Genomic DNA, 13,340 nt, shown 5'->3' on the forward strand with positions numbered 1-13,340 from the left:
CGAGCGCAGCGAGTAGGAAATTTTGCATATTTCAACATGTTCCTAATGTTTTCCTACACCTTTTTAGGGCGTAATAATTAAATAAAGTCGCTTGCCCGGCCCACCTGACAAAAACTTGCCACCCCCCCCTTTCGACCTGACAAAAATGCTTGCCCCCCTCCCCCTTTTGGCCCGCTAAAAAATCTTTGCCCCCCCCTATAATTGACTACCCGGCCTACACCCGGGGCCTACACATAATTAATATTGCACCACCCTTTAGTGCTGATTACATAACTATGATATTAACAGCACGGTCACGCCTTTTAAAGGGATTTTTTAAGTACTTTTATAATCAATCAGGATACACTACGTCACCATTCTAGGACTGTCAGGGTTTCCTTAGCTGTATTGGATCTCACATGATGACGTCAAAGTATCGTTTATCCCGGCTGCCTATCATTGTTTTGGTTTCGTAAGCACAGCACACAGCTGATCAGCTCTTGTGAAACGTGCACACGTACACAATAGGTTACGCTTTATAAGCTTTTATAATGGCTGGGTCTGGGAACAAATTGAAGACTGTGATCTGCTTGTTGAGAAACGACTTGAGATATCATGATAACGAGGTGAGATATTTTTCCAACCAAAACTAGCTAGTCAAACTTTCAAAGTTAACATGATAATGAAGTGCACAAAATGCACCACTGTGAAAGCTTGCATGCTTCTTATCCCGACGACCCATACATGCATTTATCATAGTAATACTAAAGTATTATATAGTACTTCTACTCTCACTAGTCATGCTAGTGTAGAGAGTATACTCACTAGTGTAGAGAGTAAGTAGTCGAGCTGAGGCTGAGCTACAACTCTGGCGGAAATTTGTTGCCACACCAGCACGTTCTGGTGTTAAAAGCACGCAATAGAAGCTAAATATGTGATAGTTCCGTATTATTTTGTAAAATAGTTGCCACACCAGCACGTTCTGGTGTTAAAAGCACGCAATAGAAGCTAAATATGTGATAGTTCCGTATTATTTTGTAAAATAGTTGCAAATGCACATTCAGATTACACTTGCCCCTTCCCCACCCCCCATTTTCCAATGTTGGGAGACTGTAATATAGAAATGATGACGATTTTGTCCAAATCAACATTGCAATAGGGGAGCGGGGAAGGATGTTGGCCAATTAACGCTCAGGTGTGGCACCGTTTTTCTCCAAGGTTGTCTCTGCCGAATGCAAAATATTTCATCTAAATTTCGTTTTTGTCTCATAACTCAAAAACAGAATGTCGTATGATCTTCATATTGCACACGATTTGGGAGTAGATAATATTCTTTTGAATCATAATAAAATTTTGACAAAGTACTTGGTTTAATTAGGGAGAGGTCCCTCAAATCACCATTTATGCTAAATTACACACATTTCGTAATTAGGGCTCGAAACTGCATGATTTTCTGTTAAATATCAGTAACGGAAAATCGTATCAACTTTTGCGTACACACAGGTTTTTAGTGGATACTGTCCGTTTTATCCATGTTACAATTAAGCGTAAATAATTTTTTTCATATCATTTTCACGCGGACCGGCCTATGTATATTATTAATTATTAAGATGCCAAAATAATGCAAAATGTGTCAAAAACCTTCTCATTTGCCATTACATGCTGTCTACTGAATATAGTACACGAAAATTTCATCATTTTTGAATGATGATTAAATAGCCAAGTTTAACTATTAGGCCAACAATAATACGAAAGATTAAGAGAGGAAAAATATTAATTTTAACAAAACAAACAGCAGGATTCGAACCCGTGGCCTGTAGTTTAGAAGACGGCGCATTTACCGCCGAGCCATGGAGAAGTGAATGAATTCCGACTTCCGAGCCATATCTAATATATTAATGTTAGTTTAAAATTATGCAATGCATTTGGTATCAAATTGACCTGAAAAGTCTCCAATGCACACAATTTCATCGATTTACAACGATTATATATGTTGGCAATGTATTTAGGGTTATAAAAATAAACTTGGAATTTTGATTCGCCACCTTTCCCCACGTTGGACAAATCTTAAATAAAGAAAATAATCTAAATTTCTTTTAATTTGTTTGTGTCGACCGTCGACCGTTAAATCATCAACCTCATCTCCATATGTGCAATGGGTTACGGTACTGATCTTAAATGCATTTGTATGACAGGTTAATTCTACTATGAGGTTATAACATCCCTGTATTAGGTTAAACTAACCAGAACGGTATAACAATTGAAATTGTAGGTGAATGAGAATTAAATCACCTGTTTTAGTGTACATTACGCATTGCATAATTTTAAATTAACATTAATACATTAGAAATGCTCACAAATTCAACGACTTCTTCTTGGCGCAGCGGTTAAGTCACCGCCTTGAAATCTATAGATCAGTGAGATCAGGGGTTCGAATCCGTCTAGTGACTTTTCTATGATTATAATTTTCCTCTTCTGATCCTTGCTAGGTCTAATACTTAAACTTCACGCTATTTCGTCATCATTAAAATAGTTTTAAAATTTTATGTACTATCTTCAGTAGACAGCATGTAATGGCGATTGATATTTTTTCACATATTTTGCATTATTTTGGCATCTTTATAAATAATAGGACACATAGACCAAGCCATGTATAAATTATGAAAATAATTATATTTAGTACAGGGTACATAAACAGGCTAAGACTTTGTGAAAATTGCACATGAATCCGGCATTCCGTTCTAAAGATATGAAAGAAAACGTAATTTCAGATGATTTTTTTATATGTTATTAGAGACAACTCTGGCGGAAATTCGTTGCCACACCAGCACGTTCTGGTGTTAAAAGCACGCAATAGAAGCTAAATATGTGATAGTTCCGTATTATTTTGTAAAATAGTTGCAAATGCACATTCAGATTACACTTGCCTCTTCCCCACCCCCCATTTTCCAATGTTGGGAGACTGTAATGTAGAAATGATGACGATTCTGTCCAAATCAACATTGCAATAGGGGAGCGGGGAAGGATGTTGGCCAATTAACGCTCAGGTGTGGCAACGTTTTTCGCCAAGGTTGTAGCTTAAATTTATGATTATCATGACATTGGCTCATGTGCAATAATTTTGTTTTAATACAATGATCATAATTATTATAATTTAAAGGAGTATTTCGTGATCCTAGCATCCCCTTTTTATGGCATTTTTCAGTAGATATCCACGAAAAAGCTTATTCCCAAAATTACAGTTGATTCCGATTTTGCGTTTTCGAGTTATGCATGATTATGTGTATTACACTGCTCCATAGACAATGCACCAGAACGAAATTAAAATTTCACGATATCTTTGCCAAACGAATTAATCTGCAAGAAATATTCTGTACATAAACATTATGTAGCCAGAGGTTTCCATTGATATAAAAATCTCAACTTTTTCTGAGAAAAGTGGGGGGATGATGCTGTGGATCACGAAATGCCCTTTTAATATGAAGCTACAAATTGTCAATACTGTCATGCTGTGCAATGTGCACATATACCGTGCAAGATATTTTGAAGACTTTTTTGATAGAATGGCCCTGGATACACCTATTTGTGCTGGGGCGCACAGCTTGTAGCGCGCACACAGCAGCATACATACATGTATGTGTGCTGAGGGACCAAAGCAGGTGTAATTGATTGTACGCAGTTTGTTGTTTTCATAGATGTTTTGTACCACCAGCAAACATGATGAAAATGATTACACTAAATTCCAAATGGCACACCAACATGTTTATTTTGATACTTTGGTACTCAGAAAATAAAGAGTTAAAGCTTCAATATTAAGTATTCATATTTCATATTACCTCATACATGTATTGTACACCCGGGATCCGGGCCCGGGATTGTACTTGTACATGTATACTGACAAGTAATTTTACAAATGTATGGTGGTAATAACAATTTAAACAACTTTGCGCCATCTGTTTTACGGTAATTTATATGTGAAATCGTATTTTCCCTTGGCAGCTTGTTCTCTTTTGGAAAATATACCTTCACCCAAAAAAAACCTCTCTGATTTCCTGCAATGAATTCAAAACAGATAGCATGCAGTTGTCTAATTATTTCACACACTAATAAGCAGTGTTACTTTCTTTTATAGATTCTTAAATGGGGCCATCAGAATGCTGACAATGTGATTCCACTTTATTGTTTTGATCCTCGTCATTACAAGGGAACATGGCATTTTGAATTTCAAAAAACCGGACCATTCCGCTTAAAGTTTCTGTTGGAAAGTGTTTCAGATTTAAGAAATACATTGAAACAAGTAGGAAGGTAAGTATATATGATAGTCCTATAATACAATTAAGTAATCCATCCATCCACCCATCACTCTGCCCATCCATCCGCCCATCCGCCCATCCTTCCATCCATCCATCCATCCATCCGCCCACCCATCCATCCATCCATCTGCCCATCCATCCATTTGCCCATCCATCCATCCATCCATCCATCCATCCATCCATCCATCTGCCCATCCATCCATCCATCCATCCACCCATCCATCCATCCATCTGCCCACCCATCCATCTGCCCATCCATCCATCCATCTGCCCATTCATCCGTCTGTCCGTCCATCCATCCATCCATCCATCCGCCCATACATCCGCCCATACATCCATCCATCCATCTGCCCACCCATCTGCCCACCCATCCACCCATCCATCCATCCATCCATCCATTCATCCGTCCGTCCGTCCATCCATCCATCCGCCCATCCATCCGCCCATCCATCCATCCATCCGCCCATCCCATCCATCCATCCATCCCATCCATCCATCCCCATCCGTCCATCCATCCATCCGCCCATCCATCCATCCATCCATCCATCCATCCATCCATCCATCCATCCATCCATCCGTCCATCCATCCATCCATCCATCCGTCCGTCCATCCATCCATCCATCCATCCATCCATCCATCCATCCATCCATCCATCCATCCGTCCATCCATCCATCATTCATGCATCCATCCATCTGCCGTCCATCTGTCCATCCGGGGGTAAAAGGGGAGCAAGGGTAAAAGGGGAGCGAGGGGATGCAAGGCAACTCTCAAGGGGGATTTGACAAAATGAACAAATCTGGAATATTGTGTTACTCAAATGATATGCAAATTATGGCTTTGAAAAGCCATGAAAGTGGGAAGGTGTAGGGATTATTATGGGTTTATTGATTCAAATGTATTTTCTTGTACAGTGGTTTATTGGTAAGACATGGAGAGCCAGAAGTGATTGTACCACAACTAATCAAGCAGATTGGCCTGCAGGGGGACTGTGTTGCTGTTGCTTTACAAGAAGAGGTTAGTCTGAATCAGATGCTCTCTGGTTAGGGAGTGAAATTTGGTTTTATAGGAATATCTTAATTATGAGCTGTACTTGAGTATGATCAGTGGTGACCACAAGGGGGAGGGCTGGCATGGGGGTAGGGGGTCAGAACAAAAAAATCAAGAAAACCCACTATTTTGGGCAAAATAATGCAAAATTTTGTGATGATTCCCCTCCAGTATCCCCCCCCAACGTTAGTGTCGGTGCAACCACTGGGTATGATGAGATTAGTCCCATTACAGTACACACTGTGAGTACTTGAAGCTGACTCAAAGTATGGGTATTTGATGAGATAGAGTGTGAACATCTCTTTGACATCCTTTGTTCCTTTTCCCCCACCAGTGTATTGCATGCAAACAAGGTTTGAGTTTTATCCTATAATTGATAAGAATTGTGTAATCTCAATGGTCAAACATCACTTGGATAAAAATGTCTACTCATTAGTATACATGCCAGTATACATGCAGGTAATGTTTCCTGTATTTTTCTAAATTTATAGAAATTACTAGAAGTCGAATGTCCAATTTATAGCATGCAATTCCATTGTATTTTCACAAATACAGGTAACCAAAGAAGAATTAGATGTTGAGAATGGACTAGTAAAAAGCTGCCAGCCTGTGACAGTCAAGAAATTCTGGGGGTCCACACTATATCACAAGCAAGATGTTCCATTCAGGATCAACAAGTAGGTGCCTTAATTTATCATTTCCATAATATAATGTGAGAAAACAAACAATAATAAGTACCTGGGGTAGTCTTAAAGCCATAATGTGTGATTTGCTCCACAGTGACACCTATTATCTTCTTTTTGCTTGATTGTAATGCCCAGTGATGTACTAAAATACAATGTGAAAGACTAAAACCTGAAGTGCTTCAATTACAGTAATCATAATAAACTGGTGATCCCTTGTTTTTTTCACCAATTCCCCCATAGAGCTTCACAGTTAAGCGGCTAAGTCGTTTTCTTAAATTTTACCTCATTATTTCAGCTTAAAATGGTCAGAAAACCTCCTTGACAGTTGTTACTAATATTATGTAATAAGTTTTGGCAAAATTAAAATCTGGCCGAAATCATACATTATGGCTTGAAGTAATCCTCTTCTTCAGCCATGATTATTGTAAAGTGTTCATGAGGTGTTGGTTAGTGATGGCATAAAAGAAGAATAGAAACTAGCACAATGTACTTGTACTATCAAGATTTGAGAATTAAACACCATTTGGAAATGGCCTACTTTTCAAAACATGTTGTACTTTTGGTGTACCGATTTTTTCAACATTATTATTTCCGAAGTTCATTTTAGTTGCTATTTAAGTGAAACATTTAGCATCTAGAATGATTATTATGATGATATATTTGTATCTTACTTTGTTTCTCCATATTGGTTTAATTAAAACTTGATGAAAATCTATAAAACAGCTAATGTAATAATCATCTTTGAAATATTTTTCAGTGTTGCTAATGTATTCACAGCCTTCAGAAAGCAAGTTGAATCTCAGTGCCGTGTACGTCAAGTTATTCAGATGCCGGATAAATACAAACCACTTCCACCAGGACTTGATGAAGGTGTCATTCCATCTATGGCAGATTTGGGTGTAGCAGGTACGTATATTAATTATTTTGGTAGGCCTATTATGGGGATATTGAAAGAAGCCTTGAGCATAAGTCGTAACAAAATCTTCAAGCTGTAAATTTAGAAGGCTTTTGCAACGCTTACGCGGTAATAATAAAGCATGCCTTTACAGGTGTATACGCACACACAGCACACACTCTGCAGGTAGATGACCATGCGATCGGCAAATTGCAAAGTATCACTGTAGAAAAGTGATGAGTAAGTAACCACTCTTGAAAATGAATCGCTCGTCACTGTCACAAACTTGCAATCTCACTTACGGGTGTGGCACTTGCATGCAGACAATTTTTTTGGTTTATGAAAATTTCATAAGTCAAAATAAGTAGTCACTCAAAATATATTTTTAAGACAACCATCAATGGCCTGTCCTATTGCCAGTTAGTATAATGTTAGTATATTGCTGAAGTTAGTATAAATTGTGTTGTTGTGATTTCAGATGAAGTATCAGATTCTAGATCAGCATTTCCATTCAGTGGTGGTGAGAGTACAGGGCTTCAGAGAATACAACATTACTTCTGGGACAAGGTTTGTACTGTCATCCAACTCAATGTATATCACAAATTAAAACTTACTTTAAGATTAAATTAAAATTGTGAGCATAGTTTTAGCAGAGGCAAGCCATTCTTTGTCATCAACACTAGCCATTATTGTAATATTGTAATGATTGGTAGCAAGGTTGTAAAAAATCAAATTATGAAGAATGTACAGGAATAATACTTCTTTATTAGAGATTCGTTTGTTGGAATACTTTAAATTGGCAAACAAAATCATCTCTGCTTTTCAAATAGTTAAATCAAATAACAAAATACGATAATAATCTTGCCATTGATGTATGTTGGTGAGATATATGTACTTACTTTGTGTGGGACTTTGTCTTTGCTTTTCTTATGTAGAATTATGTGGCCAAGTACAAAGAAACTAGGAATGGACTTATTGGTTCAGATTATTCAACCAAATTTTCTACTTGGTAAGTCTGCTTTGATTAGGCTATATAGTAATTTTCTACTTAGTAAATCTGTTACAATTATATAAAGTAAGCCTAAGGAACACTAGAAAATCAGAAATGAAACAAAACAAACCAGGGAGATAAAATCCACATTATATTGTTTCTATCTTCAATTCAATGAACTTCTTGTCTTGGTCTTTGTTGTTCTAATCTTTTATTTTCCGTTCTTGCAGGCTGGCTCATGGTTGCTTATCTCCACGAAAGATTTATGAAGAAGTTAAGAAATATGAAAGACAGAGAGAGGCAAATCAGTCAACATATTGGTGAGTAAAATATATCTGTAATTCATATCTTTGTCATTCAATTTCTGATATCAATTTCTTTGTTGTTGTTGACGTCAGTACTGTAGCAAATTGGAACAGCTACATATCTAGATATCTTATCACCTTGAAACAAGCATTGTCTAAAAAGGTAATGGTAAAGGTTCATGCCCATATCTCCCTTTCGAAGCAACTTGGGGCCAGACTCCTCCATCAGATGCCACTTTTTAGGTTTTAGCCTGAATTCGTGTTTTTGTGAGTCCAAATTCCAAGGTTTGTATTTATTTTCAGCCCATTTTGAGGCTTTTTGGTTTCTTGTTTCTTGAGTGAAACGGAGTGACATCTCTGCAGTCTGTGAATAATGTTGTTGTGGGGGGAGATCTGTCACTCCTCAGTCCCGCACAATAATCTGTATAAGCAGGTACCCACACAAATTTGTTCAACTTTTGTACCATATTTCACCATTTTAGCTTCAATATGGCAAAAAAATTGTTTGTACCCCCCCCCCCATGTTAAAAAAGAAGTCTCTGTCACTGACCAAGTGCTTTTATGTTTATTTGTTTTAATTTACAACAGGATTATCTTTGAGCTAATATGGAGGGACTATTTTAAGTTTGTAGCTATGAAATTTGGAAACAAGCTTTTTTACCTATCGGGTAAGTTTACACAGCTTCCATTATGAAAAAGTATTTCATGAACCAGTAATTAAGTAATTCAGTAAACATAATCATTGGTATAACACCATATTTTAAAGTGAACCACCTAGGATTGAGACGGATGATAAATTATTACTCCGTCAGTCAGGTGTAACCAAGTGCATTAAATTGTCTTTGTAACATTTGGTCAAGAAAAGTTTAGTTTTAGAGTTATAAATTCATCATGTTTAGAGATTCAGTTATGCAAACCCATCTTTGAAGCATAATATAATTTGCACATCTCAATAGCAAAATTTGCCCTGCACCCCCCAAAAAATATTTTCACCCAATTTTATTTATCACTGTTCTTAAATTTCTGTATTTTTCCCTTCTTTCTGTCGTTCTGTTAGGGTTACTGGGGATATACAAGGAATGGAATCAAAACAAAGAAATGTTTGATGCATGGAGAGAAGGCAGGACTGGAGTACCATTTGTAGATGCTAATATGAGAGAAATGAAGGCAACAGGCTTTATGTCTAATAGAGGACGACAAAATGTGGCTAGTTTCTTAACCAAAGATCTCAAGCTAGATTGGAGACTTGGTGCTGAATGGTTTGAATATTTACTGGTAGGTGCAATGATTAGTGATTTATTAATGATAAATACAGGCACCCCATAATGCTACCAAAGGTTGATTTCACTAACATTTTGTCAGCCTACTACGATAATTGGCTAAGTATTTTTTTTTTGTAATTTTGAGAAAAAAGTACAAAATATGGTTCATGCATGCATTTAAACATTTATTCACCAATCTTTGTATAAGAACAAATGGTAATACAAATTACAGGGAATAATCCAAAATAATTAAGGTGATTACATAACGAATGCATGCTTGAACCACATTTTGTGCTTTGTTCTCAAAATACAAAAAATGACTTGGGCAACTATTGTAGTAAGGTGACGACTTGTGACATATATATAAGTCCTAATCCTAAAACCATTGCAAGTACAAACCCAGGGTCCAAACCCATTGTAACTCTGCCATAGAATATATATGTTAGAATTACAATTAGTTTGTATGCATGATGCTTTTAAAGGACTGAGTGAAATTGACCCTGGCCTGGTAGTCTGTTTAATAATGAAAAATTAGAATTATTATATAAGGAGCAACTGTAAAGATTACAAGGGACACTAGGTGAAAGAGGACTTGTGATCATCAGGGAATGAAAACCTTTGCCAAAAATGCTACAGAATGGTATTTGCATACATATTATAGTGAACTAACTTTTTCATAGTTGAATGGTATGTGTCAATGATTCCCCTCACTTTCAAGCCTTGAAAAGCTCTTGTCAACTCTGACAAATGCCACATGGTACCTGACCTGAACCCAGAAACTAATGCCAATCTTAGCACTTAAGGTGTTTATTCTGACCGCTAATTACCTGCTAATTCCAACTGCAATAGTAACACCAAGTGACTTTTCATGACATCCCAACTTCTCAGCTATACATATAAGGTCAAGAGATCAACAACAAGAAAATTTATTTTAAAAAATGTGGTGTAGAAGTATGTAACATTGACCTTTTCCTCTTTATGTTCATTGTTCAAACATTGCTAATTTATTTTCATATGTTGTCATTTTAGATGGACCATGATGTGTGCAGTAACTATGGCAACTGGTTGTACTCAGCTGGTGTTGGCAATGATCCACGACAAGATAGAAAGTTTAACATGATCAAACAGGGACTTGATTATGATCCACAGGTGAGAGTGGTGATAAACAATTGTACACACCCCACATTTGTGTTCAGTTTGCCATCCTGTGCTGTGTGCCTGGGTTTTCAATCGCTGTACTGAGGAAATTTGCCGCCATTCTTTGTGCTTAATTGTCTTACAGGCATATTACATGCAACTAGTACAAGGCAACTTACTGTGGATGTGCTAGTAGTAGCCAATAGGGTACTTCATCGAATGCAATTTATGTGTTTCTAGTTAGTTGCATAATTTTTGAATAGAGGATTATACACGGTTCCATGCGTGTCATCTGGAGGCAAATTTTCATACAAACATCCACAATTGACGGCAAATATATACACACAATATTAAATGCAAACACACTATTCATGTTTTGATGTTTGTAGGGTGACTACATACGACTATGGGTACCTGAGCTGAGTGGCATCAAAGATGGCGGTGTGCACACACCATGGACACAAAGTAAAACTGTATTGGAAAGAGCTGATGTTGAATTAGGCAGAACATATCCATATCCCATTGTGCAAGCTCCTGAATGGAACAGACATACAGGAAGAGGGGTAAGTTATTACTATATCAATAATCAAGGTTTGTGTTTGTCTGGAGCATCAGTCTTATTCTAAATTAAAAAGTGGATATTAGCTATATTGAAGCTCATCACCCAAATATTCTTTTTCCAAGTTTTGAGTCAAATTGATCCAGCGATTTGGATTCTAGAAGCAACAATGAGTATCACAGTGGCTTATAAAACAGGACACGACTTCCGGGGTGGTAACCACCAAACTACCTTGGTGTTTTTTTCATATAACCTAAGCAACATATTCCAGCCTAAAAATTACACTGGGATTATGAGAAAAATATGAGCTTTCACCTGATACCAAAATCTGCATTTGATGGGTAAAGTGGGGAATGAGGCTGTCAATCATCAAATCATCAAAAATCATAGAAATTATAGATGGTCATTTGGTGAATATAATCGAATTTAAATCACATAGTGACTACTTAAAACACAAAAGGGTCAATATCATGGGCTGCTTGGTGCACTTACCTGCTAAGGTTAAACAAAGGTACTTAAAGGGGCATTTCGTGATCCACAGCCTCATCCCCCACTTTTCTCAAAAAAAGTTGAGATTTTTATATCACTGGAAACCTCTGGCTACATAATGTTTATGTACAAAATATTTCTTGCAGATTAATTAGTTTTGCAAAGATATCGTGAAATTTGAATTTTGTTCTGGTGCACCAGAACGAAATTATAACGCATTGTCTATGGAGCAGTGTAATACACATAATCATGCATAACTCGCAAACGCAAAAATCGGAATCAACTGAAATTTTGGGAATATGCTTTTTCGTGGATATGTACTGAAAAATGTCATAAAAAGAGGATGCTAGGATCACGAAATACTCCTTTAACATTTTTGTGCTCCAGGCAGCCAGTGCAGTTAGCCTTTTTTGTGTTCCAAACAGTCAATATTAGCATTGAAACATTGTATCCTTTTGAAGTGTCCTCTGTCGCCATCAATTGCATTAATGTTATGTTTATTTTGATTCTTTACTGTAGGGAAGCTCAAAACGTGGTCGAGGAGGACGTCCTGAACCAAGAGGAAAGCAACGTGGAATTGACTTCTATTTCTCCAATCCAAGCCAAAAACGTGGTGGTGATAAATACTGAATTGTGAAACTGTCACCATATCATCACCATTGAAAAAAAAAAGTTTCACTATTAGCATGCATGACTAGGTATATGCTATTTAGAAAGCAAAATTATACTTCTCCGCTACTCAAATTTGGTACACTCAAATTTGAGTAGCGTAGAAGTATAATTTGCTTTCTATTTACGTTTACCGCTACGTATGCATATACATCATTATATATGCTATTTGCATAAATCTCTGTTCCACAGAAACAACTTCCTGTCTTGACTAAATAGTATATTATTATTTTTAAAAAAATTCATGCAGTATTAAAGTTCTCACTCGGGTATAATTAATGCACAAAACCAAAGAAATGTTATGTAGAGTCGTAGACTTTACTTGGTCGAAGCCACTGACCAGCACCTTTATGATCTTGACTGAATAAAATACCTTCGCCAAATTTGTCAAAGATTGGGTGCATTTTTCCTTCAATTCCAGAATTTGGAAATGGAGAAAATATATAATTAAGTTTTGAGGGAAAAATTGTGATGGAGCCTCACTGATGTACAGCAGGTTGTCTAAGTATAGTTGTTAGTCATGTTGAAAATGTAATTTCATTTGAACCAGGAGCCACATCAACAAGCTTCCAGTCCAATTCAAACTTATTGAAAGTGGCACAGACAGTATATAATCAAAACCCGTATCTTAGCTAGCCACCCGTCTGTCTGTCATTTTAGACGGGCAGTTTGCTCCTGGGATGGGCAAAATGAATGCCTTTGACAGATGCTACATGATAATTGTAGGTGTTGAGAAAGACTGTTGACCTTTTTAGTAGACCAGATTTGTAAAACAAGGCCACAGCAACACATATTTTAACTCCTGGAGGCCCCAATGGGCTGTAGAAGTCTGATAAATGTTTTAACGGTCATAAGGACATGTTATTTTATTCAAATGACAAGCAATCCTCAATTTCTAGCTAAGATCCTGATCAAAACTGATAATTACTTAATTTATCAAAGGGAAAGTTTGGTCCAACTGGGCTCTGTTTTATCTATTATTATTTTTAGGTGTTGAAATCTGTGC

General features: G+C 36.9%; 1 protein-coding gene across 1 annotated transcript; it reads left to right on the forward strand.

Moving 5' to 3' along the window:
- Positions 1-385: 385 nt before the first annotated feature.
- LOC140153318 (cryptochrome DASH-like) lies at positions 386-12,940 on the forward strand. The gene is made up of 13 exons (XM_072176044.1): positions 386-605; positions 4,112-4,284; positions 5,206-5,308; positions 5,897-6,018; positions 6,785-6,933; positions 7,401-7,489; positions 7,858-7,931; positions 8,144-8,233; positions 8,807-8,886; positions 9,276-9,493; positions 10,510-10,629; positions 11,007-11,180; positions 12,185-12,940. The coding sequence occupies exons 1-13, from the start codon at positions 531-533 to the stop codon at positions 12,293-12,295; spliced, it is 1,578 nt and encodes a 525-aa protein (XP_072032145.1). The 5' UTR covers positions 386-530; the 3' UTR covers positions 12,296-12,940.
- Positions 12,941-13,340: the final 400 nt, after the last annotated feature.

Source organism: Amphiura filiformis, chromosome 5 (assembly GCF_039555335.1).
Source record: "Amphiura filiformis chromosome 5, Afil_fr2py, whole genome shotgun sequence".
Classification (NCBI taxonomy): Eukaryota; Metazoa; Echinodermata; class Ophiuroidea; order Amphilepidida; family Amphiuridae; genus Amphiura; species Amphiura filiformis.